At 43.0% G+C, this 27,881-nt stretch overlaps 1 protein-coding gene across 1 annotated transcript; it reads right to left on the bottom strand.

Moving 5' to 3' along the window:
• Window positions 1–891: 891 nt before the first annotated feature.
• Steap4 (STEAP4 metalloreductase) lies at window positions 892–23,207 on the bottom strand. Its single transcript, XM_048433623.3, has 5 exons — window positions 23,072–23,207; window positions 6,716–7,173; window positions 5,628–6,155; window positions 4,045–4,209; window positions 892–2,772 (listed from the first exon to the last, which is right to left on the bottom strand). Exons 2-5 carry the CDS (start codon window positions 7,169–7,171, stop codon window positions 2,509–2,511), a joined length of 1,413 nt encoding a protein of 470 aa, XP_048289580.3. The 5' UTR covers window positions 7,172–7,173; window positions 23,072–23,207; the 3' UTR covers window positions 892–2,508.
• Between the last annotated feature and the right edge of the window lie 4,674 nt (window positions 23,208–27,881).

Below are 27,881 nucleotides of genomic sequence, written 5' to 3' on the forward strand. Positions count from 1 at the left end.
GGGCAGATGTGAAGGAGTGGGAAATGAATGGGGTCAAGATACATGATGTAAAAGACACATAGAATAAACAAAATTAAAGGAAAATAAGAGGGAAGAACCAGAGCACAGTTACAATAAAATCAAAACAACACTAAAATCTAAATCTAAATAAAATAAAAATAAAGAAAAAAGAAATACAGTTCACTCAAAATACACATTGCCATCTGACCTAAGTTCATTCTCCCCACCTGTTGGCAAGGCCAGCTTTGCTCCTTTTGAGCCATAGGGGATGGCTGGGAAGGAGGGAGGGCTAAAGAGAGGAGCAGTGGCTTCTTCCTGGTGGCCCACAGAACCTTTGTGGTCATGCCCTAAACTCAGGCAACTATCGAGCCAAAGCCCTGGGGCTCTCTGATTTCAGACTCAAAGACTGCATGTACTAAGTCCCGAGATAGATCATCTCCAATAGAGCACAGAGAATTCAGGACATTTTCACTACGTGTACTTTGCTTAGGTGTGGCGTTTTCTATGTTATTTTGTTATTTTACAGCCCTTACTGAAATGGGAGCGTGGTTGACTCCAAATGCCTCCCTAGACCAATGATGGTGCTTTCGTTTCCGTCAGTGTTATGATGAGCCCAGGCACAAATGGCTGTTCTGTGCACCGCGGGGGATTGGCTGTGTTTCTTCCCATCTACACGGATGCTCCACAGTCTGTCCCCCATACCCTGGCTCTGTCCAGAGTTCTCCAGTTCTTGGCACGCTTGCATGGGCTCATCAAAGGTAATTTACAGGAACCCATCCTTCAAATCTTTAACTGTTTAGAAGAAAACACAAATTGAAGTAAAATCTTGGCTCTGTAACAGTGTGCCAATAGGACAGAGAGAGTCACATTAGAAACCGACAAAACAGCAAATTTTATCAAATATTCTTTAATGTTATGCTATTAACATTTAGAAAATATTCTAAGGAAATAATTGAAAACATAGAAATATATCGTTAGTACAAAGACATTACCTCAATTGTCATTTTAGCAAAAACTGGATATAGCCTACATGTTCTATCAGAGCAATAGTAAAAGAAATGCCCGTTTTTATATAATATAAGCTTTATATAAAAAACCCTGGATTGTGAGCAGTATATGACATCATGTATGATATGTGATAATAAAAGCCAACAAAATGAAAAATAAACAGCCTTTGTAGATTAGGCGGAAAAATGTCAAACCCAATGCCTTTCAGTTATTTCAGTGACATGTGGGAAGACTGTGCAAAAATCTCCTTTTAGCTCCAGGCTAGAGCTAGGATGCTAAGCCTGCTAAAGGTCACCTTGGGAAAGGCACTATCCACACTGGAAGCCAGAGCTGGCTACATCCCATCCGCCGCGGCTCCTCCTAGTGTTCCACAATTTTCTCAGCTATGCTTTTGGCACACCAACAGTTTCAGATCATTTCTTTAAGACTTCACCCCTTAAAATTATAACAAAGACGGGTTTGGGGAGCTATATCTTTATACTGGAAATTAATTTCACAGGTGCTTAATATTGAGCTATATTTAGATGATATAATACAGAAAGCATACCGCAATCTCTAAATAATAACAAACGGCACAGTGAAAAGTCATAGTATTTGTTTAGCTTACTAGCTAAAAATCTGGCTTATCTGACAGTTTGCACAAAGCATTATCAGCCCTTCCCTTGCTTACTGTACATTGAAAAATCCAATGGGTCTCTCTATAGTTACCCAGACTTTCCTCAACCCATTTCTTTCAGACGAGGAGTGTTGTGACAATTGCATAGATTTCCATACATCCAAGGAATGGGTACTTTAAAAAAATTGAGATATTTTTGTTGAGTTATAAAATATTTCCCCATAGTAAATATCCATATTGTTAAAAACAAAATTAAGGATTACGTATGGCTACATATTCACTATGGTAGGGCTGGGGTGTAACTTAGTAACATTACATTTGCTTTGTATGCATAAGACCCTAGGTTTGATCCTCAGCACTACACCCAAACCAAAAATACCCCAGATCAGTATGACAATACTTATGATCACCACCCTCACAACAAACAAGGAAACCCTCCTTGCCTCTCCTTCTTCCAGGCCTCTTCTTTGGGTGTGCTAAGCAACATCTCTAGGATGACTGCCAGCGTTCCTTTTTTTCCTCTCTTACCTCAGCCCTTGATTTAGAGAAGGAAGTTGCAAACAGTCTTCCAGCATTTTGCAAACCATTACATCATGCATGTTGCCCATAACTACAACGTTTCATAGTGTGAAACTGCAAACCTAATCCCAGTGGCCGTCCCAGGGTTCCTGGGAAGGGAAGTGAGGGAGGCCTGCGGTGAGTCATTACATGAGAAGAGGCAGTGGGGGCTTGCTTCCTATGTCAGTTTTTCAAAGTCAGGCAACACTTCCTTTAGTGAGGATACACCTGCGACCATGACAGGAGAGAATGCTTTCTTAATTGGGCACTTATTCTCTAAACATTCACTGTAATAGTTCAGAAATTTCCACAAATTCAACTTTCTTCTAAATATCTGGTTTTCCGTTCAGCGCTGATTTCGAGGGTTGTGAGTTCCTTTCCCAGCCTTGGCGGATGCGCGTGAGGGTCTTGTCTATGCACGGCAGTATGAGGATGAACTTCATCACCAGGACCGTGCACGGGATGATGAGGGCTAAAATATAGGCTGAAGGAAGGCTCCACCTTAGAATCCCGGGGCTGAGGAATCTCTTCCCACCATACACCAAAGTGTGGGCTGTGCACAGGACCAGGGTCAGATAACCCAGTTTGGACTATAAACAACAACAAAAACATGGGTGTTAAGTCATCCACATCATAAAGGGAAGTGTTGCACGCAATGAAGTCTACTCGGCAATGACCACAAACACATGATAGATACTATTATAATACTTTGGACACTGCTAGGTCTAGAAAAGAACTATAACATTTTTTAGGATGATAAACAATTCATCAAAAATATAAAAAGACTTGTTTGTTGATGACATGCTAGTTTTCTCTTCTCCTGGCTTGACTAAAGAAATGCCCTAGGAATAAACTCTTTCAGATTAGGAGACATAATCCACTGTTTTGATCAACAGAGGAGAATTTCTTTATTGATCATCTTATCTGGAGATGAAAACAAATGGCTTCCACAAGTTCTATGTTCTTCTCTGTTACTGTCAAAACCAGCTGCCGGCCGATTTCTCTCCCAGGAAGAAGAATGCTAAATTGTGGTTCTGGAATTCTTAGTTTTTCTTTTCTGTCTGAATTCTTGGAATTTGTCCTCGTTTGGCCTCTAGGAGAAACTGCAGGATTTGATAACCAAATCTAAGTTCACTTCCTAATGGTTTGCTTTTATTATCCTGGCGCATGGTGAGCATGTGTGGGAGTTATCTGGAGGGCCTTTTCAAGCCAACAGCTAGGTTCCACCTTTGGAGCTTCTGGTTGCTCAGCGTGGGTGGTGCCTGGGGCGTGGCCCAACGAGTTCCCTAGTGATGCTTCTGTGGCCCCTTTGGGTGAGACAGGCACTGTGAGGATCACTGGTCTCCAGGATAGTTACTGCCTTTAATGAGGTTGTCTGGTGGTGGGTATATAGAAAAAAATAAATTTCTCTCATACCGACCAGGAATAAGTCTAGAGTGATGATACTTATCAAGTATCATGGAAGTTTAAGCATGACGGTAAATCTACCCTTTCTTATCAGTATGCCCTGATTGCACAGTTGAATTCAGAAGGTGCAAATTTGTCTTTGGGTTCTTTCCCACCTTCCGCCTGGTGCCTCCGCAGCTAGTTAATAGCTTTTTGAGTTTTTCTCACTCTATACTCGCAGTGGCTACTCTGGGGGCAGTGAGGAATCTTGGCAAGATGTCCTGAGCAGAACATTAAACCCTTCTGGAGTGTGCCTGTCAGGGTCTCAATTTATTCACTGCAGCTGACAGTTAATGAGCTGACTGGGAAGCAAGGGAGCCAAGTGAAACATCAGGCAGGGTAACACTTTGCAACACTACTAGCAAAAAGCTATGCTCATTTTGCAATACTAAGACACTGAAATTGGAAGCACTTACCTGAACAAACCTGAACTCTCTCCAGTTGACCATGTTGCTCACCGATGGCAAGGAAGTGATTCCCAAGAGAAGAAACAGAAAAAATCCCAGGATTCCCAGGGCCAAGTAGGAATCACTAAGCCAGGCAGCAGAGGTACTAAACGGGCTGTCTTTATTAGCCAGGGCCTAAGAAAGGTTACAAACAGTTAACATGGATTCTCTCTGCACCTCATTCTTTCAGGGGTGATGAACCACACCTCTCCACGTTACTTGTCCAAAGCAAATTGTGTATCGTTCGTTATTGATTGCTTAGGAACAGTTTTAGAAAAATACACTTGAATGTTTTGAGCAGCAAAGGTAATTGGTTCTTCTGCGATTTTGTTACAATTCTTGCTGCTAGAGTCACATAGGGAGTTTTAATTTGCCCTGTAGATCTTAAAACGAAACCAGTATATATGTTAGCCGTCTTCAGCCCATGACTTTCTGCTTCTCAAACAAAGCACAGTGTTCTCAAACAATCACATCAAATTTTGGTTTTTATATTCTGTTTAGTCTCTCTCTCTCTCTCTCTCTCTCTCTCTCTCTCTCTCTGTCTGTCTCGCTATCTCTGTTACACACAGACAGACAGACACACACACACACACAGAGTTTGGGTCTTTCATAATGATTGTGTCCAAATGCAGCATTACATCTTTCACATCACAGTGTGAGAGGAATCAGGCTGTGTAGTGTGATCCTTACTCAAGAAGCTTGCATGCGTTTGTTAGGGAATGTGTGAGGACATGCTCGTGGACACAGTGTTGGTGAGTTACTGACTAATAGCCTTTGGGATTGAACGAGATACACCAAGACTGTTCATTTCAAAACCAGAGCAGACGCTATTGCATTTCTGCTGTAAATGCCGAAAGACTAGAGTTGTTTTATCTTTGAGAATTCATACGATAGTATTTGAAATTTTTTTCAGAATTGTTTAGGTTTCTGGCTAACTAAGGACAACCTCTTACAAGCCAAGCATGAATGGATTTCTAAGCACCCTTTCATGAGATTGTTTGTGCTTCTGCGGTACATGCCTGGGCAGACCCCATACCTAGTAGACAGTGATTTAGACTTCAAAAAGAAATCTACCTAAAACCAGAAGCTTGAAACCTAAGAGTTTGTGCTTATTGACTCTTGAGTCCCAAACCTATCAATTGGTCAGTGTCTCTGTGAGCCCAGGATTACAGATCTAGAGCCAAGTGAGTCTGGAATCTAAGTTTTATCCTCAGTAGTTCTATGTGATCACAGGTGGATTCATGTGCAAGCCCAGGGATAGTGGTTCTGATTTTTGATACTTAAAAAAAAAATGAAGATGTTGGGTGGATGTTATAATTCATGCCTCTAATTCCAGCACTCGCCAGACAGAGGCAGGAAAACCATGAGTTTGAGGCCAACCAGCCCTGACTTATAAACTGTCACAAACAAAACAAACAAATAACCCCCTAAAACCCTAAAGATAAAGAACAAACTTCGGGGAGCCATACTCTGCAGTTGTGAAGTGGGTTGTGGTACAGCAAGACTGCACTTTGCTTTAAGGAGTAGAGAAATACAGAGGAGAGGAAACTTACCTGAGTAATGGTTGCGTTTCTCAGTCTCCAGCGTACGTAGTATCGAATAGGAATCACAAGTGTGTAGACGGCGTGAAGGAAGGCAAAGCCCAGTGCTACCAAGCCCAGCTGCTTTCGGCAAAGCATCCAATGATCAAGCCAGTTTGGGAATCGGCGGTACTTTGTGCCTCGGTAGAGCTGCAGAATGGCCGCGAGAACACCAGGGAGGTACACCAAAGCGAGCAGGGTAAGCGCCGTTACGGGAAACACCCGATTCGGGATGGACACAGCCAGGCGAAACGTAGTGTCTGTCTTCCCATTCACGTAGGGGTATACGACTTCTCGTATAGCACAGTACACGAAGAAGAAAACACACAGCACAGACGCCATGTAGAAAGGAAGCCTCCACATTGGGAATAGTTTCAGAGGGTAGTTCTCAATTTCCTTGGCTGCCACAAGAGAACCTTGATCCAATGGAGTGAGTCCAAGGGTGCGGGCGATGTCCATCACTCTCTGCTTGGCTTTGCTCTCATCCCCACAGACAAACACCTGAGTTAAAATAATTAATTCCATACTTATTTTTATTTAATAATTGTAATTAAACTTTATATGAGTACCATATAGAAAAATAGTATACTAATACTCTCGGAACAGAGATATTGGAATCAACACATCTAGCAAGATGTTGGTTCGAGCTGCATGTGTGTGCTGGGCGGTGAAAGGCCATGCTTTTTATTGAAGGTTATTTTAGGCACACGGCGCTGCTGTAAGATCAGTTCACCGGAGCATGAGGGGTCTCATCTTTCTTCCGCGTGTGGGTGCTCCATCATTTATGACGGCGGCTAATCTCAGCGGCATAAAGGCAGCCAGTCTCACACAAGTGGGAAGAAGAGTCAGCCAGCTGTTAGCTTTTAGTATGGGCAGGAGGACCCCAGATTCGGACTTCATTTGGTTCCATCAAGCTATTAATAAAAGTTGAGGTGCACATGAACCGCAATAGAAGACACTTCTCAATAAAACCCACAAAAGTTGTCCTTAGCACATATTAGAAAATGAAATATTTACTGGGGATTTTGGAGTTTTATTCAGGTGAGTTCATTTAGCCTTACCTGCCGACTTGCATCTAGCGTTCCTGACTGGAGAGCCCAGGCTGAGATGGTATTAAACGCCTTGACCACATGGGCTCCTGGCACCAACTGAGCTAGGTACTCAGCATTCGATTCTGGATACTGATTGATCTTACGGTTGTTGCTGACATCGACCAATATTTTTCCATTGAGGTGGTCAGCCAGTTCTGCGAGGCAGTTGTAATGCTCTCTGTGCACGGCCAGGATTATGATGTCAGACTTTGATGCTCCCTCAGAGTAGCTCAAGACCTCTGCTCCTCTGGGCAGAAGGCTGGACACCTGGGGGTTTCGGCTTCCAAAAACAACAGCGTAACCACACTGAAGCATTTTAAATCCCAAGGACTTCCCAAAATCGCCTGTTCCAAAAATGCAGACAACGTCTCGCTTTTCTGAGGAATTCACGGTCAGAGGGAGTGCGTCTGCACCCATTGTCTCCATTACTGAAAAACAAGCAAAGGGAATTAGAGGCTTAGAAATACAAAGGACCTCCAGATCATTAGCTTGTAACGGGGACACCTCAAGACATTAACAGAAAAATGTGCAATATTTTAAAAAAACAGCTGAACATCTTATTGGGAAGCCAGCAAAATCAGCGTTCAGTGCTGATATTTCTACAATTCACACAATAATCTCGGTTCCTCGAAAATCTTTGAGAGCATAGTATGTCTTTTTTCAGGGCAACTTTCCTCAAAATTTTTTTCAATTTTTATTGAAACTTTTAGCTAATCTAGAGGCTATTTTTTTTTTTTTTTGCGGGTGGTGGGTGGCTCTGATTTTCAATGATTTATTTTCTATGGTGAGAAATGCTCTGTCTTCCAAGGGCTGGACAGTCGGCAAATATTTGTTAAGCATGAGCAGGTAGAACGTGAGGGTCAGAAGGAGCAAGGTTCTCGCTGTGTTCCAGGCAGTGTGCGGAAAGAGGAGGAGACTGGATCATTAAGGAGATAAGCAAAGGAGAGAGAAGTCCGTAGAGAGGATGCTGCCTAAAGACAATGCTTCATTTATTCAAGTGGGGTCACAGCAAAACTCAGTTGAGTCTGATGTGCAGCAAATAAAGCCGGTGATCACTCACCGTAGCTTTCACATCAATCATGAAACATATATAAAGGTTGCGTCATTTTTTTTTTTTTAAATGGAACTTTGGAAAATTTCCCTTTCTGTCTGGCTCATGACAAAAGTACTGTTACATTAGCTGGGTTTGTCTGAAGTTGTGCAATTGCAAAACACGCAGAAAATGTAGATCTTTGCACTCGACAGGAAGAGAGAGAGAGAGAGAGAGAGAGAGAGAGAGAGAGAGAGGGAAATACAGGACTTTACTGTGCCATCACAACTGATTTCTTCAGACCACTTGCAGATGCCCTCAGCGGGAATAAGCAGGCCGCATGTGGGAAACTATCTGGGGCTGAGCAACGCTCTTCATATGGAAGCACGCTGGTCTTTGAAAAGTTGTTTGCATCCATAGATGTAAGCTAGTATACAGCAAATTTGGCCAGCTACTAATCAGTTAATGACTTTTTTTTTGTTTGTTTTTGTAGTTCAAATCTTCAAGCCACCAGAATGACAATCACATCATTCTGTTCTGTCTTCCTGCTTTGTGTTTCAAAAGACTGGCTACTGTCCCCTTCCTTCCCGCCATGACTTTATTCCAATGTTTTTACTCTCCCATTGGATGACTATACATAGTAACTACAGAACTGGTGAATTTACCAGTCAGAGAGACTGACTTCTTTAGAGCAATATTCTCACAGGTTGCTACAAACAGTGATTCCAGGTGATTTGGACCATTTGACCACCAAAATAATGTGTTCTAACTTTCTGTAAAATTCTGTAAAAATGAAGATATTGACTATGTGGCACTAGTTTCTGGATTATTTGTGTGTGTGTGTGTGTGTGTGTGTGTGTGTGTGTTTGTAAAACTCAAGGACAACTTTGGGTATTATCATCAGGAAAGGCTATCTACCTCCTTTGAAACAGAGTCTCATGGACCTGAAGCTAAGCAAGGTTAGGTTAGCTGGCCAATGAATCCAGGACCCATTTGTATCCACTCCCAGGATGCTGAGATTATAAAAGCCCTCTATGATTAGCATTTTTACATGGGTCTGGGGATCCAATTCAGGTCCTTATACTTTTAAGACATGCGCATAACAGACTGAGATCCCAGACCACTTTGCAAGGACTCTTACCAGCAACATGGCCTCGGCATGTTATTCAGACTCAGCTACATCATCTTTGAGATGAGAGACAGTAAGATTAAGAGATATTGAGGTTTAGATGAATTTGTTTATCTCAAAACAGTGCTTGAGACACAAATGCTCAAAAACCTGCTTATCTTTAACTGGTTATTTAATCTATTCATTATCTAAGGGATAAAACCCACTAGTTATTTAATTAATATCTAAAGTATATAACTTGAGCATTAATCATGCTTTCATAACTGGTTATTTTAAGTATATAAAGATAATCTGAATTAGAGATTAGGATGTGCCTACTCTATCCACTTATTTTTTTAAAAATAAAATCCTGTATGAAATGACTTTATGCCACATAAATTTATCCAAACACAGATGTAGAAATGAATTAAGTATGAATGTGTCTTATTTATAATTTTTTCATATTTTAATTTGGTATTCTCTTAGGACATATCTTGCAGTTTAAGGTAACACCCTTGGGCTGTTATTCCAACTATTAAAATTTGTTTTTATTTTTAAAACTTAAGATTTGTCACTGGGCAAATTACAGATCTAAAAATTTGACCCAGTAAGAGGCAATGTGGTTTTTCTATGCCTGGAGCACTTCCTTATTACTTGAGGAAGTTGCAGAAACTCTCCGTTGGCACTTTGTGGCCACACCACTAGCCTCACTTTAAGCCCTATGGGTCGTGTTTCTAGTCTCTGGGCAGAGATTCTTGTCACAGACTTCCGTTAGATTGCTGTGTCTGTCCAGCACTCAGACACAAACAGCCCAAGGGGCACCACAGACCGACAGGGAGCTGGCCTCTGTGGCCTCTGTCTTCCTTCTGTGGCTCGCCTTTCTTCAGGCACTGCATCTGACACATTTTTTCAGGCTCCTCACAAGGCTCCAGGGGAGAAGAGCACTCATTATCCACAGCTGTGGTTGATCTAATTCCCTCTTGTACCGTCTCTCCAGTGTCCCCTGACCATGGCCTCTGTCCTTCTCTCCACCTCCCCAGAATCAGGTTTCTAATAAACCATCAGCCCATAATCCTTTATTATGACTCCGCTTGCAAGATAAGCCATGATAATGTAATTTTTTAATGAAAAATATTATCAGACTTAAAGTTACTGTAATCACAGCCTCTGGCCTCCATCTTTGGAGGCCCTTTCTCTGTGCCCCTCAAACCTTGACCCCTCCCCTAGGAGGGTCAAGGGACACGCGGTTTTCCCTTTTCGGCTCTGGTGGTAGGGTTGGAGACTTCCTGTGTTCCTGAGGCACTCTGGGCACATGTGTCTATTTAAACCTGGATATCTTTTAATCTGGTCTGATTTGGCTTGATTGGGGTTATTTTGTGTTAGGAAATATCCCTAACAGTTACCATGATTGGAACAATGAAATAAGTAATGTGAGAGAAGTTAGCAATTCTTTGGAGCACTTTAATTCTTAGCTCTTGGAAAAAATATTCTAATTATAGGTGTTCACAGAAATAGCATGGACCCATAGGGCATCTCTTACAGTAAGTATTGTACAAACAGGGCTACCGCGTATTTGTGCATTAAAATAACTGCATGCAAACATGAGTTCATGAAGGCGGTCAGGGTTCTTGCTCAGAGTTTCCCAAAATTTCCTACCCTACTTTACTTTTAGATACAAAATGGAGGGAAACAGGAAATAGTAAGAAAGTAAGCAAACAGCAAGAGCTTTTACCGAAGGTAAAATGGGTTAAAGAATTAAAACAGCCAGATCCTCTTGCCCTCAGCCTTGTGGGCACTACACAGTGTCAAAAGAACAGGAAAGAGTCTCCTAGCTTTGAAAATCTCCAGGGCTGGTTTACTTCCTATGGAAACACCTTCCAGAGAGGTTAGGTTCCTTGACCCAAGTGCGGTTCAGTGGTGCAGGAAGGAGGGCGCCTGGGGCGTACGATGCCGGGAAGGTGGCGGGACCACGACACACAGGACCCCGGGTCGGGTGGCATGGGGGGGAAACACGGAATGCAAAGTGATTCCACAAGAGTGCTTACTTAGGTTAGGGACTAACGCACAATGTCTGCACAGCTGCCAAATGGCAAAGGGGACGTTGATGGTCACAGAGACAGTTGTCAATGAGGTGAAGAATCCTGCCCCTGATGCTCCCCTGTCTCTGCATCCCACCCAGGCACTGGGAACTCAAGGAAACATTCTGTAGAGATGCTCCCGCTGAGGCTTCCCGTGAGAATGAGAATTGCTGGGGGTGGGGGTGGGGTCTCAAGGAGATAAGGACAGTTCTAGCACCTGGCATCTCTGTCAGCCATTCTCTTCATAGCCGCTCCGGTCTCTGTCCAGGGGGCTCCAGTTTGGAAGTCATTAAGCCTCACTATAGTTGTCTTTCTGAGACCGCCACGGAAACGACCGCACACACTACGTACACAAGTGATGGCTTTCTTCCTTGCCTTGTTTTTTACTTGGCACAAAACCTGAGATTCACCCAGGTTTTCTCAGCTTTGCCCCCTATTTCTGAGTAGCATTCCGCAGCAGAGGTGAATACAACTTCACTGAAACAAGTGCTCTGGGAGACCAAATCCAAAGCTTGCACGGGCCAAGCACGGCTCTACCACCGAGTTGCAGTCCCAGTCCTAGAGTTACCTTCGTCTAATGCCGAACCTTTCAGCCGTCTACAGCTTGGGCCACTGCAATGAGCACTCATATACAAGTTTTGGCATGACAGTAAGTTTTCATTTGTTTGGAACAATGCAACCTGGTGCAACTACTGAGTCACTTGGCAAGCTCATACCCAGTTTGATATGGAACCGCTTAACTACTGTCCAGTGTGGCCACACAGTTCTCACTCCTATTTGGCAATTTATGAGTTCCGGTATTCTTCATTTTGGCCACTTTGTCATTTCAACGTGGTTATAATTAGCATTTTCCTAATGGTTGACGGCACCGAACACCTTGTTAGGTACTTACTTGTCTTTTGAATGTCACCCTCAGTAAGACATTGCTTCATGTCTTTTGTCCCTTCTCCCTCCCTCCCTCCCTCCCTCCTCCTCTTCATCCCTCCCTCCCTCCTTTCCTCCCTCCCTCCCTCCCTTCCTCCTTCCCTCCCTCCCTCTCTCTCTCCCTCCCTCCCTCCCCAGAAATCAAGTTTTACTCTAGTTCAGGCCTGGCCTAGAAATCGATATAGCCCAAAGTAGTCTCATATTGGTACAATCATTCTGCCTCAGCCTCCCATGTTCTGGATTACAGATACAAACTACCACACCCAGACTTTTGCTTCTTTTTTTAATTAGGCAACATATTTCATATATTTGTCAAGACTTATTAGATACAAGAACTTTGCTAGATATGTGATTTATAAATATATTCTCCCAGCCTATGGCTTTGTTTGTGTGTGTGTGTGTGTGTGTGTGTGTGTGTGTGTTTCTTTCGTGTCTTACAGGGTCTTCATAGAAAAAAGAGTTTTTACTGAGTGGTATGGAAACTCCCTGGAATCTATGAGGATGACCATATCTAAGATTCCTAGCAATGGAGGATATGGAGGCTGAAGTGGTCATCTTCTGTAACCAGGCAAGGCTTCCAGCGGTTCAACTGGGACCCCAGCCCAGCCACAAACCCTTCAAACTACAACCTGTCTTGCATGCTTGGGCGGTGGAAGTTCAGAACTTGTGTGAGTGGCCAGGCAACGATTGGTTTAACTTGAGATCCATGTCAGGAGAGGAAGCTCATGACCAACACTCCCTGGATGGCCAGGTACCAGAGGCCGGATATCCCAGAGTCCCAGGATAGAACTAAACACAACTAGCCAAAAAAACAAAAACAAAAACAAACCAGGCAATGAGATGATTGCTGATGATGTTCTGCTATACTTACAGACCAGAGCCCAGCCCATCATCAGAGAGGCTTCACCTAGATTCTGTTAGAGTAGATGCAGAGGTCCACGGCTACACATTAGGTGGAGCTCCCCCGGGAACTGCAGAAGAGCAGGAGAACACTAGGAAAACAGTGTCTACAGAATAACTAAGCAGGCCGCACAGGCGCTGAAGGGACAATGGCAGAGCCTGCACGGGACTCTGAAAGGTCCTCCGCATACATGCTGTGGTGTGTAGCTTGGCGTTCTTGTGGGACTCCGAACACGGAGTGTGTGTGGGGTCTTTCTTTTGCGTGCTCTTGTGATTTTTTTCTTCCCACTGGGATCCCTCATTCAGCCTTGATAGCAGGGTTTGTGCCTCGTCTTATTGTAAGTTGTTATGCTATGTTTGGTTCAAATCTCTGGGAGAGTTGCTCTTTTCTGAAGGGAAACGGAGGAGGAGTGGATCTGGGGGAGAGGAAAAGTGGGTGTGGGGGAGGGTGCTGAGAGGAGTGGACGGAGGAGAAATAGATCAGGATTTATTGAATGAGAGAAGAATAAATAAAAAATAAAAACCTTTTACATTTAATGACATCAACTTTTTGATTCTTTTATTTTATAGATAATTCTGTTGATATCTAAAAGCCCTCCCTGAAGTTTAGGTTCTAGATAAATTTCTAAAATGTAAAAGCTAACTCTATGATCCATTTTTAGCTTATTTTACAAAGTTTAAGGCTTAGGTCAGTGTATGTGCATGTGTGTCCAATGTAAGTTAACTAAATGCATATTTATCATTTGTTGAGATACTATCTTATTCTATTAATTGCTTTTGTACCTTTGATAAAAATCAATAGTTGATGTAGGTGTGGGTCATTTTCTGGGGTCTCTATTCTGCTCTACTGATGTGTGTGTGTGTGTGTGTGTGTGTGTGTGTGTATCTGTTCCTTTGTATATACCATACAATACTGATAGCTGATACCTATAAATATATATGTATGCATATATATTTGATAGAGTGGTTCTTTCTGCTATATTCTTTAAAGACTATTATATCTAGTCTGACTCCTTTTGCCATGTAATTTGTAGAATAATCTTGTATATACACAAACATTTCTTTTAAGTGCTTATACTTTTAAAAAAATTTGGTGCTTTAAAAATTCAAATTTGTAACACAAATTAATTGAATTTTTGGGAGACAAATATATAGGCTTCATTAAAATATTAATTGATTGGGCTGGGAAGATAACTCGGTTGACAAAGTGCTTGCTCAGAGTCAGCTTGAGGACCTGAGTTCAACACTGAGCTAGCGCTCAAGTTAAAGGTGTGGCGCGTGCTTGCAAACCCAGGGCTGTGGAGGGGAGAAGGAAATCTCTAGACTCCCTCTGACGTCTTTAGTTCTGAAGAATCCAAAGACAATTCCTACGTAAAGACCCACCCTCAGTTATTTCCATGCACCACTGCAGTTTATTTATTAGCTAACCCAATTTCACATATATATGCAAGCTAAAAATGCAAAAATAAGTTTCATATGAAAAGGCCTGGAGGTGATTAAAAGCAAAGCTAAAGAGAACACTTTCACCAACACAAGGAACAGCTTTCAGCTTCGGGAAGTAGAATGCTGGGCTAAGGCGAGTGGAGAGAACCTCTATGGAAAGGGGGCTTGGAGGAGTGTGGGTGGAGGCAGGGCACATACAGGTATCTTTCTTCCCACCACACTTTCCTGACTTTCTTTCATCATCATTAAAGACATCTTGGGATCATTAAGAGATGTGGAAATGTGTACTTCTATAAAGTTTTCTAAAATCGAGTGGTTCTGAGCCCCAGCTGCACGTTCAAGGCGGGGGAGAGCTTGCCCCAAACCTGGATGACCAGATTCTGATCACTCCTCAAGCCTTCCCTATAGTCTTGGCTGAAAACTGGATTTCCTCTCTTTATGAAAAACCAAAGGCAGACTGAGGGCTGAGTGTGCAAACCGCACAAGGCACAGAGTCAAAGAGTGCCAGGCTCAAGACTTGGCATCAGATCACAGGTAGTTTTCTCTGTCTCATCTGTCAAGGAAATCTTACCCAAACTCAGAAAACCTTACGTCTCCCATGGGCATAGGAAAGCATAGCAGCTAAGGCAGTCATGCAGCTGAATCCATCTCTAGAGTCACTCTGCCTCTTCCTCCACTGAGAAGTTAGCCTCAGGTTCTGAAATCATGCTTTAAACACCTGAATTCCTCAGGCACTATTCCCCCTGGACACACACTCACATACTCTGGGGCAGAAGCATGTGAATGCACGCGCACACGCATGCAAGCACACTCACGCATGCAAGCACACTCACAGACACACCGGTATGGAAATACACACACATGCCCACTGAGGATGAAGGGACACAGAATGCAGACTTCATATAAAGTGTTTTGACTTCCTGGAAGTAGAAAGTCAGAACTCTGACTCTGTATGCTTCAAAACCTGTCTGTGCATTATTATAAAAAATTGGACAATGTACACATAAATAATAAATAGGCTGGTTTGGAGGTAGTAAGTACTTCAAAGAATACAGAACAGGGCCACAGAATAAAAACTGCTATGAGAAAGGGGCAGTTAAATTTTGAGTTCAGGTCAAGCCTGAACCTCTGTAAGCAGGTGCCTGTATATGAGGATTACCAAATTTAATAAGTAAAAAGCACACAATTCCAATTAAGTTTGGATTTCAGTTAAATAATGAATAATTTTTAGAGCATCTATATCCTTTTGCAACATCTGAAGCACATTCACACCGAAACACTTACACTGTGAAATTCAGCTTTGACTGGGATAACGCAATTTTTTTTTCTGGTATCTTTAATCAAGCTGAAACCCGTGCAGTCAGGTGGGAAAGCGAGCATGTATACATTATCTGTTGTGGCAATAAAGGCTATATTTACAATATCATTGTTTAAAATAGTTTAATTTGAGCAGGAGGCAATCCTAGCATGGATGGGGACCAAGGGCAGGAGAGTTGTTTTGAGTTTAAGGCCAACCTGGTTTCTAGAGGAGTACTAGGCTGGCCAGGGTTACACAGACCCTGACTCATAAAGCAAGAGTCCATGTAACTAGCTAACTTAACAGAGAAGCCGTACTCGGTACTCCCCGGAGAATTTCCCAGTTGTCCATATGCAATGGAAGGTTACCAGATACTGCTATGTGTCTGCAGAACTCGGCGACTCAGCACTAACTGAAGAATATGACAGATTAGCTGAGAAGAAACTCCAAGCCTGTGAACAGCATGCATTTTAACGGAATAAGGATCATAAAGCTACAATAAACCATTAATCACAAGAGTAGATCGACACCATCAATGCTTGTCATACAAAGCTTGTACCTATTAACAGTAAAAATAAAATAATGCATTCTGAAGAGAAAGAGAACTTTGCAGAGATTTAAAGCTCCCAGAAACTAGTTTTCAGACTGCCCATCTAATATTCATACCTCTTTTGCGTTGGGGAGACAGACTCTCGTGTAGCTCAGGTTAGCTTTGAACTCATCACGTAGCTGAGAATGGCTTTGAACTTTTGATCCTCCTGCTCCACCAGAACTTACTAGGACTCAGGGCTCTGTGTGCGCTCTGCCAACTGAGCAACCGCCCTACCCAAGCTGTGTTTACTTCTCACACATGCATGTTGCTGCCCATTCTCTTATTACGATGTCAGCTCACAGCCGAATAAATCACCATTTTGTGATTTCCACAAAACCTGCTGGTAACTATGTAAAGCTACAGACATTTTGTTTTTCTTAAATAGTTTTGCCATGTAGCCCAGGCTGGCTTAGAACTTGTTATGTAGCTAAGGCTGGCCTTAATGTAGGATTCTCCTGCTGAAGTCCTGGGTGCTAGATAACAGGTGTGCCCCACAGAGTTCATCCAGAAGTTGTTGCCCTTAATATTCCTCAACTGCTCGTTAGTTGCCGAAAAATAGATCGTATCCATTGCTTAGTGAGATATGCTGTTCTCGCAGGGAAACTTATTTGATGATGGCTAATCTGGGCATCATTTCATTAACCAACAGGATGGCATATGAGACATAGGTACTCTGCACAAACTGATCAAGTCACAAGAACGTAATGAAAGGTAAGCTTTACATTAAGGCTGTGTGGTTTATACACTTCCATGTGAAATGCCCATGCTGGCTGGGAATGGGCTGTGATAGTAGCTGGGCATTAGTTAGTTCTGTCAGGAGTCCTTACTCCCTTCTAGAGATGGATAACACCACAGAAATGTAGGCCTATTACATATTTTATTTCCAGTGTAGAAAATTATTTTTAATAAGTTCTTTACTGATGTTCTAGTTCGTTTGAGCATCACGAGGATACATGCTGTCACGTTGAGATCTCAGCACTATCTGTCGGGTAAAGTCAGAGAGTTTTATGGCTTCCTGGCTGTACAGGTTTGATAGCTGCTGTCTGGGCTTGTTAGCTCATCTGCCTGGGGCTTGGGGCACATGACATGACCAGAGATTCAGCCATGTCTTGGTTAATTTGCCTTGACCATTGCTGGCATTTTATATCTGGACCAACTTACAAATCACCAACAATTTGGCAGCAGGAGTGGAGCCAGAGGTCAGCACCAGGAGAGAGAGCATTCTTCTCTCACTGACGGCAGGGTTTATACATCTCAGTGGTCTATATGCGTCCTATGAGCGCCAGCTTAGCTCAGCCTCTCCAGTATTTCACCAAACATTTAGTGTCAGCTAGTGGGTTGGTTATTGTCAGAGATGTTTAGGAAGTAGTTTAGTTATTTTAATTTTCAAGTGACTTTATTCAAATGAAATGTCACTGGGAATTATTATCTAGATATTGATAACTGCTAAACCAGTTAGGGGGCAGAAGAATTTTTCTGTCTCCCCAGAAACCTTCTCACGGGGCTTTCCATTCTGTTCTAAAATATCTCCTTGCCATTTTTAGGAATTTCTGGGGATTGCTTAGTCTTTCATCTCTGGGGTAATGCTTGCTGCCACTTGTAAAGCAGTTCTCTAAGCGATGAACCCCAGTGGCTCTAAGAGGGTCACTAGGAGGTGGCAGAATGGCCGCCACCCTTTTGTTATACTCTGATGCCCAAGCTGCGGAGCAGAGCGAGCTGATAAATGCACTTCAAGAAAACAGCTTTTTCTTTCAATAGCCAGGATTTTAATCTGAGCTCCCTCTAGTGGGTGGAGTTACCTTCCAGGACAGAAGCCGGAAATCAGGTGTGGAGCGTTTGAAGGAAGGAATTCACCCCGGGCTGCACGGGCTGCAAGGCTGCACGTTAGGATGGGTTTTCCTTCGAGTCAGTTATCACCGCAGCAGCGCTATCCCCACAGCCCGTGCTTCTCTCTCAAACAAGGCCCGTGACCACGGAGCTGGGAAAGCAGCTGGGTGGGCAGATGAAGTCACTTTTCGTATCCTGATTGCATTTTATGTCTACGTCTTCCCATAGGGGTATCCCTTCCCCCAAGGCTCCCAGGTCAATTTTGAAAACAATCTTTGTAATTTCCAGCACTGCAATAAAGGCCCCATCCCCCGTCCTCACACATTGGGTCAACACAGTTTGGCCTAAAAATCTAATAGCCGTAGACTTTTGCTTCCCAAAGGGAGCCTCTGTGTACTGCCTTCACCAAAAGTAATCTTCAGTGTTTCAGAAGTGACTCAAAACCGTAGCAAGGATAGTTTAGAATCTCAATCTCGCAGAGGTCTACAACGGGTACGTTAGTGTTAATTGAAGTGAACCATTAACTAATTAACTTCGCTTCCATCTTCACAGTTCCTATACTATTTTTCCCTCTTTCTTTGTCACAGAATTGAACATGATAAACACATCACCCTCCGACTTCTGTAGTGCTGAAGAATCAGGTAGCGGCAAGGTAGTGAGTTTATGTACATACTTTGGTGTGAATAGGGTCTTTTGAATGGTTCGTGGGCTTCACACTCTGATGCCAGCCCAGTAATGTATGGAAACTGGGGAAGCACCATTTCTACGGTTTTGTATATTAATAAAAGACAAGTATAATAATTTTGACAATTTTTATGTAAAAGATCAACCTTAAACTTCTCTCCAAATGGCAGGATTAAGAGCTGGACTTTGACAGTGTTCACTGAAAGAATACAGACATCATCCATACTCATGGACTAGGTACCGCTTTGGGTAGCATTGTTCCAACACAGAAGTCAGTGTTCTCAGGAGTGATTTGGTAAACTTTCCTATTCCAGGACATTTATGATAGCATCCCTGTGCCAGGCATTGTTGGGCAAAAGGATGAAGTGAGGAATCAGGGGGCCACTGTTCTCAGGGAGCTGGGTCTCAGGCAGAGCGCAGATCACGGGCAGACCACTAACATGCGTGCAAGAAGGCCAAGCACAGGGATGTACAGACACTGGGAGTTCACATCAAGGAAACTGATCTCCTCAGAGATGGGACAAGAACATTTAGTAAAGCCTGTCAGAGTCACTTCATGATCTCGTGGTGCTACACAGATTATTAGAAATGGGTTAATCAAGATATGAGAGTTAGCCAATAAGAGGCTGAAACTAATGGGCCAAGCAATGTTTAAAAGAATACAGTTTCCGTGTAAAGCTAGCCAGGCGGGTGCCCGCTGCTCCTTTTACAGCTTCAGCCACCATTTAACTTGGGCTCAAAGCTAAATTTGGTGCTTATATAGTATATATAAAAAAGCGGGTGTAGAAAAAAGATGCATACTTCCCATTGAACACTAATTAACTCTGCCCTAAATCCCCAGCTTTGCCCACTAAAGGTATGTTAGGAGATCCAACTTTGTACTTAAGACATTTTATTTCCTTTAATATTGGGGGCAGAGACCAAAGGGACTATCCAGTTTGTATTCTAACAACTTAAAAATGTTTGTTTTTAATTGCACGTGTGTGCACGTGCATATGTGTGTGTGTGTGTGTGTGTGTGTGTGTGTGTGTGTGTAGGTGCCCAAGAAAACCAGGGACATTGAGTCCACCTGGTGCTGTAGTTCCACTGGTTGTGAATTTCTCGGCATGGACTCTGGGACCTGAACTTAGGTCTTCTGCAAGAGTATGCACGCTTACTCTTACCTCTGATAACTCCTTTTAGAGATGTGCTATACCCTTAGATTGCTACTTCTTAGTCTTCTTTTAATTCATAATTACAACTCCTAACTTTTTAAAGTTACCTTTCCCATACATTTTCTTTGCTTTTAAGAAGAAAAGTGAACTTTATTCTGATGTTAGGAAGAATGCTGCCCTTTAAATGTAAAAGGACCATACGTCTAAGCTACTTTCATAAATAGGCTCTTGTCAAAGTATAATGAAGAGAGGAGAGCTCTCCACACATGGGTGAGGAAACTCTGACCATGGTGCAGAATTTAGATCGGGATGTCAATGTCCTGCCTGCTTAATTACAGTGGAAATATTTCTTTTCGTAGAGCAGTGCATTCTTCTTGCAATGACATGTTTCTGAAAGACAATCTTCAAACAGCATAAGCATCCATTGTTCTTTATTCTTCAATTATTTTGGAAGAAAAATTATTTCTATATAGCCTGAGTAATTTTCTTCTCACACATTGCTTTAAGTGGTCATTATCCTTCAGTTCTTTACTTAGTTCTATTCTTTGCAGTGCCGATTTCTCCTTCACAAAAGAGCAGATGTTAATTGGAACCATTTGGAAAGGACCTCGAAGTCACCGAGAAGCATCTCAGTTGCTTTAACACGTCATGCAAAGAGAGTTCAAGAAGTCTTTGTCATTAACTAACGAGCCATTCTCTTTGGATGTAGGCAGCTAACCTCAGAGACCCTGTCTTTGTGCAAACTTTATTCTGGTTATTATCTAGTCTAATCTCTAAATAACTTCTAAAATCCATCCATCCAGAAAAATTAACTGTGTCTGGCTTATTCCTGCCTCTTGTGGTGGGAATTTGGAGCAGACACTTGGGGACTTTTTTGTTAAGCTGTAGGTGGTAAACGGCCTCCTCAGATGACAACTCAACCCAGGGCCCTAACAAGCTTTCCAGCTTTGCAGGTGACCGCGTGCTTGCTGTGGGCTTTGCTTCCCTCTCAACAGCAGTTTGTCAGTGTTTGTAAGACTTTGGAGAAAATGATTTTTTATAGCAGCTGATAAAAATACCTAAATTTATTCATTTATTAATTGTGTCTATGGGGTGTATGCACATGTACCTATGTGTGTGTGTGTGTGTGCGCACATGCATGGAAGCTAGAAGTCAATGCTGGTTATCTTTCTGGATTATTCCCATCATATATTTTAATTAGAATACATTAATTATACATAATAATGGGCCTCATTACAACATTTTTATACATGTACAAGACACATTTCAAACATATTTACTCCTCCACTGTTAATTTTACTTGCCTGCCTCTTACCTTTGCTAGCTTCTCATCTTGCTGTCTAGCCTTCCTCCTCCTATCTAATGGTTCTTGCTAAACCTTGAGCTCACCGATTTGGCAGAGCAAACTGGCCAGTGAGCTAGGGAATCCTTCTTGGAGCCACGTCGGTGCCGAGATAATACGTGTGTGCCCTGGGAACCAGCTTTTTATGAGACTGCGGAGGACTTGAACTCAGATCCCCATGGTTTGGGGGCAAGTATGTTAGCCGCTGGCCATCTTTCCAGTCCTTAAGTTTATTATGAGGGAGCTACATAGCGAGGACAAGTGATGTGTGTTTCTGTGTCTGCAGAATCAGCTCTGTATGCTTTGAAAGTGGTTCTATGCCATTTGAACACTGGTACTGAGGATACAGGGTAATTTGGGGGTAACCCTTGCAGCGTGATGAAGTACTCTAAAGTTCTACAGCAAGCAAATCCACTTCTCTAAAGTGGCGTGCACACACTGCAGGGCTTCATAGCTTTAGTTTTTTTTTTTTTAAATAAAAGATCGTAAAAATCTATTTGGTTTCCTCTAAACAACACTTAGTAAGCTTATGGGTGGCAGGTGCCATCAGAGGCGGGGCTATGCGATGCTCCTTTCTGAACGCCGGTTGCTATGTGAAGTACAGCAAAATCAGAAATGTCGCCAATTGGAGAAAGCGCTATGACCCAATTTCGAGGTACACATGTACCATTTTTACTTTACAACCTTGAAGTCTGATGATGGAGACTGCTCCATCCTGTGTTCTGTACTGGTGATATTTGCCATGCAGGTAGAGTGCGTGTAGGTAGGCTTTCACACCGTGCTAAATCACAGTGTTCTGAAAGACCCAGGGCCTTGCAAAGGCCATATCTCAAAAAAGTTACTGCTTCAAATAAATGTGCCATTTTATAAAATTATACCTACTGCACCAGAAAAAAAAATGTTCTTTCATGTGAGTGACTTTTATACGACTGCCATTTATACAGAATTGGACATTCTCACACAGCAAGGCTGAAGAATGGCTGTGGAAGCCCGGGGTAGTCTCTGAATGATAAATGTGGTGAGGTTTTAAGATGCTCCTCTGAGAGCAGCTGGGTGGCTTCCTTACAAAAACGAATCTTGCTTTATTATGAAAAGTAATTACTCAGTTATACCTGGAACATTAGCAAGACTTCCAACTCCTTTCGTACCCGAAGCATCTTAAGTCATAAGGCTTCTTACCTTGTAGAGCTGGACCCTGTGGATACTCTTGGACCAATAGACTTTCAGCTTAGGTTTCTGGAACTGAGGCCCAGCTAATGAGAACCAGGAATAGAACTCTAAACACCCCCACTCTAAGGCTCAAGGAACTTGCTTTCTAGGACACACCATTCATCTATTAAAAGGCCAGTGCCATTCAGAGAAAAATAAAAACGCCAACACAAAAGAAAATCCCCCAACCACCTACCACCTGCACACTTTCTGTCCCTTGTGCCGTAAACTGCATGTCAAACTGTATTTTCTGGAAAAGCCGTTGCTAAGCTGATTAAGGATATTTAGATTAAGAGCAAGGAAGAAGGAGTGTTCAGCCTCAGATAGGTGTGAGGAAGTACTCAGATCTAGTGTTAGACTGCTAGCCTGCACACCTACTGACTTCCAGGCTCCTTTCCCATGGCGCTTCAGATTTATATGAAGACAGTCGCACAGAGAAAGAATCCAGCCCTGGGTATTTCTCCTCGGGAGTCCCCCGCACCATGATGAGTAATACAACCCCAGGAAGCTAAAGATTGGCTGAATTGCTTAACTGATCCTGCTGCAGCTTTGGGCCACCTTTTTTTTTTTTTTTTTTCTTCTTGTGTGAGAGAGATATGGGGTGAGTTTGCCTATATCTCAGTATCAGCTTGATGAAAAGTGGGATTCAGAAAACAAGGGCTGGAGGTGGGCTGAGACAGAAAAGGGATCTCAGCCTCTGGTAAAAGCGACAAGGCAATAGCCAGGGAAGTGACCCACCTGCGGGAGAGGCGCCCAGAGGGCCGTCGGTCAGGCGCAGCTGCGGTGGGCACTGGCTGCCAGGCAATGCAGAGCCAGCTTGCCGGCCTGAGCTCTGCACTGCCTCCAGGCTCTCGCCTTTAAAAAGCCAGAGAGCGAAGGGAGGGCCCGCTTGATTTCGCAAGAGAAGCTGTGAAGCAAAGTTTCCGGGAAGAGTTCAACCTGGGAATCCCGCGCAGCTGGAAGGACCAGAACTTTTTGTGTTGCTCTGGCATGCAGATGCAGCCGCTTTGCGAGCAAGCGGGGCTAAAGAGGGGTTTTCCGGAGCTCCTGGAATCGCTGCATCCCTGTCCAGTAGCAGCCCAAATAAAGGGGCAGGGAGGCAGGCGTTCCTTTCTAGTTGGATCCAGAGGCCACTGGGCAGCTAAGAAAGCAGCTCGTAAGCAAGGACCTTAGGTATATTCCTCTTAGCTGGCGTCTTGCCTCTGTTCAGACGAAATAGTGGCGTCTATCTTCTTTCTGGATCCACGATTCTTACAGAGTTAGAACCCAAAGATCTGGAATTTTTAGGTCTTCATTTCATACACAGACAGCTGTATCTCTAAGTCCACAGAGGTTGCTCCAAGGCTCTACGTGGTACTGAAGCCCAGGTATGCACAAGCATTTTGTATAATAAGCACCCTGCCTCCTGTTTATTTAAAACCATCTCTACTTGGTAACAACGCAATGCAAATCTATCTAAATGGATACCATACTTTATTGTTTGGAAGAGAATGACAAGAGGCAAAACACCTATACATGCAGAAAAGAAGAAAACATTTTTTTTTCCTAAATAGTTTTGATTCATAGTTCGTCGAATGCACAGATTATAAAAACATGGATACAGAGGGCTGACGACATATAAATTGGATTGGTGTGTCGTTCTATAGAGGTGCTCAAATCCACCAGTTTAAGGCCTAAAGGACCACGAAAACGTGGGGAAGAACACTCCTACATTGCCATTTTGCAGTCTAAAACACAGAGTTCTCCAAGTTTGTCTCTCTCCCAACCATCTGCTGTAACTTCCAGCACACTCTTGCCAAGGTTCCGATTCGCAGTCTTAGGGGAAGTGTGTTCTCAGCCCATCTGAGCCAGCCTCCTCTTTGCCTTGACTACAACTCTTCTCTTGTGTCCTGTGGAGTCAGCTGAGGTTCGAGTGTCTTCCAACAAGCCCTGTTCTGACAGCTAGCTGTGATTCAATCCTCTCTGTCTTCATACGAGGCAGTATGGAATTTGAGTGCAGCAGTTAGAACATCTCACTCAAGTTTGTGCCTCCCGAGGGGTGCTTTCCCATCGCACCTAATGTACCACACCATCAATGTCTACTGCTCTTGTTAGTAAATCTACTCCCCAATCTTGTATTTTTCAAGGCGTTCTTCTGATAAGTATTCTTAGGCCAGAAAAGAACTTAAAAAAAATTCACTGATTTTTGCAGCCTTGAGTTTGAAGACTCATAGGTGAGAGAATGGTGTGTGTCCAGGGGAGAAGATATTCAACTGTGTCTCCAAGAGGCCTCACGATTGGCGGCTGGGTGGGAGACAGATTGGGAGGACTCGGATTTTAGAGAGCAGAGTTTGGGAGGTATCAGTGCTTTTTCTGATGATTTGCCAAGGGGTCGCATCTGGCTTTGGGCCTTGTTGACACAGAGACCTGATTCTTGACACATCATCCCGAATCTACGAATCTACGAATCTACGTGTACAATGTAGCTTTACCAGTTGCCAGCGGAATACCAAATAGTTACTGTGAAACAGCAGTCGTGAAGGGCACCAGTCATTCTGACAGCTCCATTGTTTTCTTCTGGGCATTTCATGTTATGTGTACCAGGCTGCTTAATCATAGGCATGAGATTCCCAGGCTTATTGTATCTGGCTTAAGAGACTCTGTTGTGCTTGTAGAAACAGCTTCCAATAGTAAATAATAGCAATGAAGGACCACATAGGAAACGCAATAGGTACTTGACTCGCTGATCTTGTGGTTCATGAGCCTTAGTTCGGGTCGGAATCGCGCATTAATGATCTTGAGGACCATTTGACTTCCGCTGGATAGAACATTTTCATTGTGTACATTAGGAACCAAAATTGTTTTGAGCTATCTAGCCCATTTCAGCAGCTGTTCACTGTTCCCTTGTTTATCTTACCCACCATTGGTATCTCTGAGACAAAGTCCTGAAATATCCCCAGGGAGTTTGACACACTTAGACTTACCAGTCCTAAAGCTACAGATGTGCAAAGTTCACACTGACGTCCCTCGGGGATTTCCCAGACATTCTGTAGCCTGCCTACCAGATGACCCTCACAGCTGCCTTTTGCAAACACATTGATCCATGGCTTTTCCCCCCTGTAACCTCTGCTCTGGTGGAACACCGATCTGGGTCTCCAGGTCATGGCTGCTCCTATTGGACTCGGAATAAGCCAGTTCCTTTTTCTGTAGAGAGTTGGTACTTTATGTCGGCAGGTTTTGAGATTGATTTTCCCTTAGGTCTAGGAAGGACACACAATTCATAACTCTCCTAGTTTTTCCTTGCTGGAGCAAAGTTAAACTTTTGTTTTCATGGTGGTGCCGGCCTAAAATCCCAACTCTCAGGGTTTGAGGCCGAGAGGATTATGAGCTGCAAGTCAGTCTGGGCTACATGGTGAGATTTTTGTCTTAAAAAAAACCAAATGAATGGAAGTAAAACACAAACCAAAATGAAACGAAACTTTCTGCTCTTTTCAGAGACCCCCATCTGTTTTGCCCAGGTCTTTATTATCTGTCTCTCATCTCCCGTTCTACACAGCTGTTGGCCCAAGAAAGGATGACTTGCTAGTATGGGAACTCTGATTAACTGGATTCTTATTGGGACAGGTTAGACCACCAGAAATAGACAGCTGGGATCAACGCAGCAGGCCATCTGAGTTCTAGACTAGGTTTGACTTCACCATGAACTGACATTACTGACAGCCATATTGTATTCTCAAACGTAGCCTCCAACCAGTGACATTTTATCTTTATTAGGTAGATGAAAAAAATTGTGAATTTTATTGTTATTTGAGGCAAATATATTTCAGTTATGTAAGCCCTTTTCTTTGCTGAAGGCAGCCAAAGTTCCAGAAAAGAAAGATTAAATTACTGGGATATGAAGGATGGAAGAAATTTCCTTTATTAGTATTAAACTTGAGAGGCACTTGACTTGTGGTTAAAAGATTGATTATCCCTTTAGGCCTAGGAGGCACACACAATTCATAACTCTCCAAGTTTTTCTTTAAATCCTAGCTGTAAGGGAAAATTAAGTTTCCAAAAGATGCCAGTAGCCGGAATACCCAAGGCTTTGGTGTTGGCAGGGCTCATTCTTCTTCCTGCCACTGCATCATCAGCTCCTTGGATTCGCCTTCCAGATGTTGCCCTCCGTCAGAGTCCCTACTTAGGGATCTCCATGTTATCTGCCTGGAGTTCCTCCTGTTTCTAGCCCTGGACAGGGTAGTCTGTCATTGACACGTGCGAGAAACACACACACTGAAACATTGCCCTCTATCTGTTTTTCAAGTAAGTAAGGAGGGTAGGAATGAAGAAAAGAAAGGAAAAGAAATTAAAATAGAGATGTTTCTGTCTAACTCAAGGACTCTCTAATGGTGTGGAGCTCACATCCTTTGGAGGTACTTTTGAGTTTGGATGTAATGATGACTTTGTCTTTTTTTTTTCTTGTTTGGCATCACGCTGTTTTTGTACTTCTCTGCATTTCTCACAGCTCAGACTCTGCAGAGGACAAGGGTTCATTCGCCATTTCAGTTCCCCGAAGCAGCTGTCACCGTTCATCACTTCGGGGTCTATCACTTATTCCGTTACCTTAAATTGGTTTTTTTGGGTTTGTTTGTTTTATTTTGTTTTTTCAAGACTGTGTTTCTCTGTGTAGCCCTGGCTGCCCTGGAACTCAGCTCGGTAGATCAGGATGGTCTCAGACTCATAGAGATCCTCCTGCCTCTGCCTCCTTGAGTGCAGGGATTAAAGGCGCGCGCCACCACCTCCTGACACTTTAAGATATTTTTAAAATTGAAAACGTTAAAAAAAAATTTCTGCGTCAGCAAATTCCTCTTCCTGTTTCTTGCCTAGGTTCCACTTTTGTTTTTTGGTTTTTCATTTTTCTTTCACAAGTCTCCTTGCACAATCTTGGTCTCTGTGAGTTACACAGAACTGACACAGCCACCAGGACTTAGGCTCATACAATCAAGGCCCAGAGCTCCGTGCACAGCTGTGTGCTCTGCGAAGCACTTGGCCATGGTGGATCGGGTCTTTCCCGGAAAGCTCTGGAAAGCAGCACGCCCTTTGTTGTCCTGCTAAATTGTGAATCCAGGTCACTGTGAGCAGAATGTGCATCCAAGGAGTAAGCCACTTACAGGAAATAAGGGCAAAGAATGGAGAGAGAGAATTCTAGACTGTGTGAGCTTTGTGGCTAAAGGGTACTCTATACCCTGGACCTTTTATTTTTGTAAGGTTTAGTTTTATTTTATGTGTATATATGTCTATGCCTGAGTGTATATATGAATACAACCTATATTAAGTGCCTGTGGGGACCAGAAGAGGGGTTCAGATTGCCTGGGATAGGGGTTATGGTTGTGGGTCACTAGGTAGGCAGTGAGAATTGAACCAAGATCCTCTGAAACAACATGTAACCATTGAACTATCTCTCCAGGCCCACCCTGGGCTTTATTTTTTTTAAAAATGTGAATCTGAATTAATAAAATAGACTAGAATGGATGGCTATTACATGGGCAAAGTCATTTTCTTTGATCATAGATCATGTTCCTATAGAGAT

Source organism: Myodes glareolus, chromosome 27, assembly GCF_982192425.1.
Source record: "Myodes glareolus chromosome 27, mMyoGla1.1, whole genome shotgun sequence".
Classification (NCBI taxonomy): Eukaryota; Metazoa; Chordata; class Mammalia; order Rodentia; family Cricetidae; genus Myodes; species Myodes glareolus.

Excerpts from the sequence above, each read along its gene's own strand:
- Steap4 (XM_048433623.3), bottom strand. The coding sequence starts at position 7,171 with ATGGAGACAATGGGTGCAGACGCACTCCCTCTGACCGTGAATTCCTCA. Across the intron at positions 6,156-6,715 it reads CGCTAGATGCAAGTCGGCAG|GTGTTTGTCTGTGGGGATGA; the intron begins GTAAGGCTAAAT and ends ATTTTAACTCAG. Across the intron at positions 4,210-5,627 it reads GAAACGCAACCATTACTCAG|GCCCTGGCTAATAAAGACAG; the intron begins GTAAGTTTCCTC and ends AACCTTTCTTAG.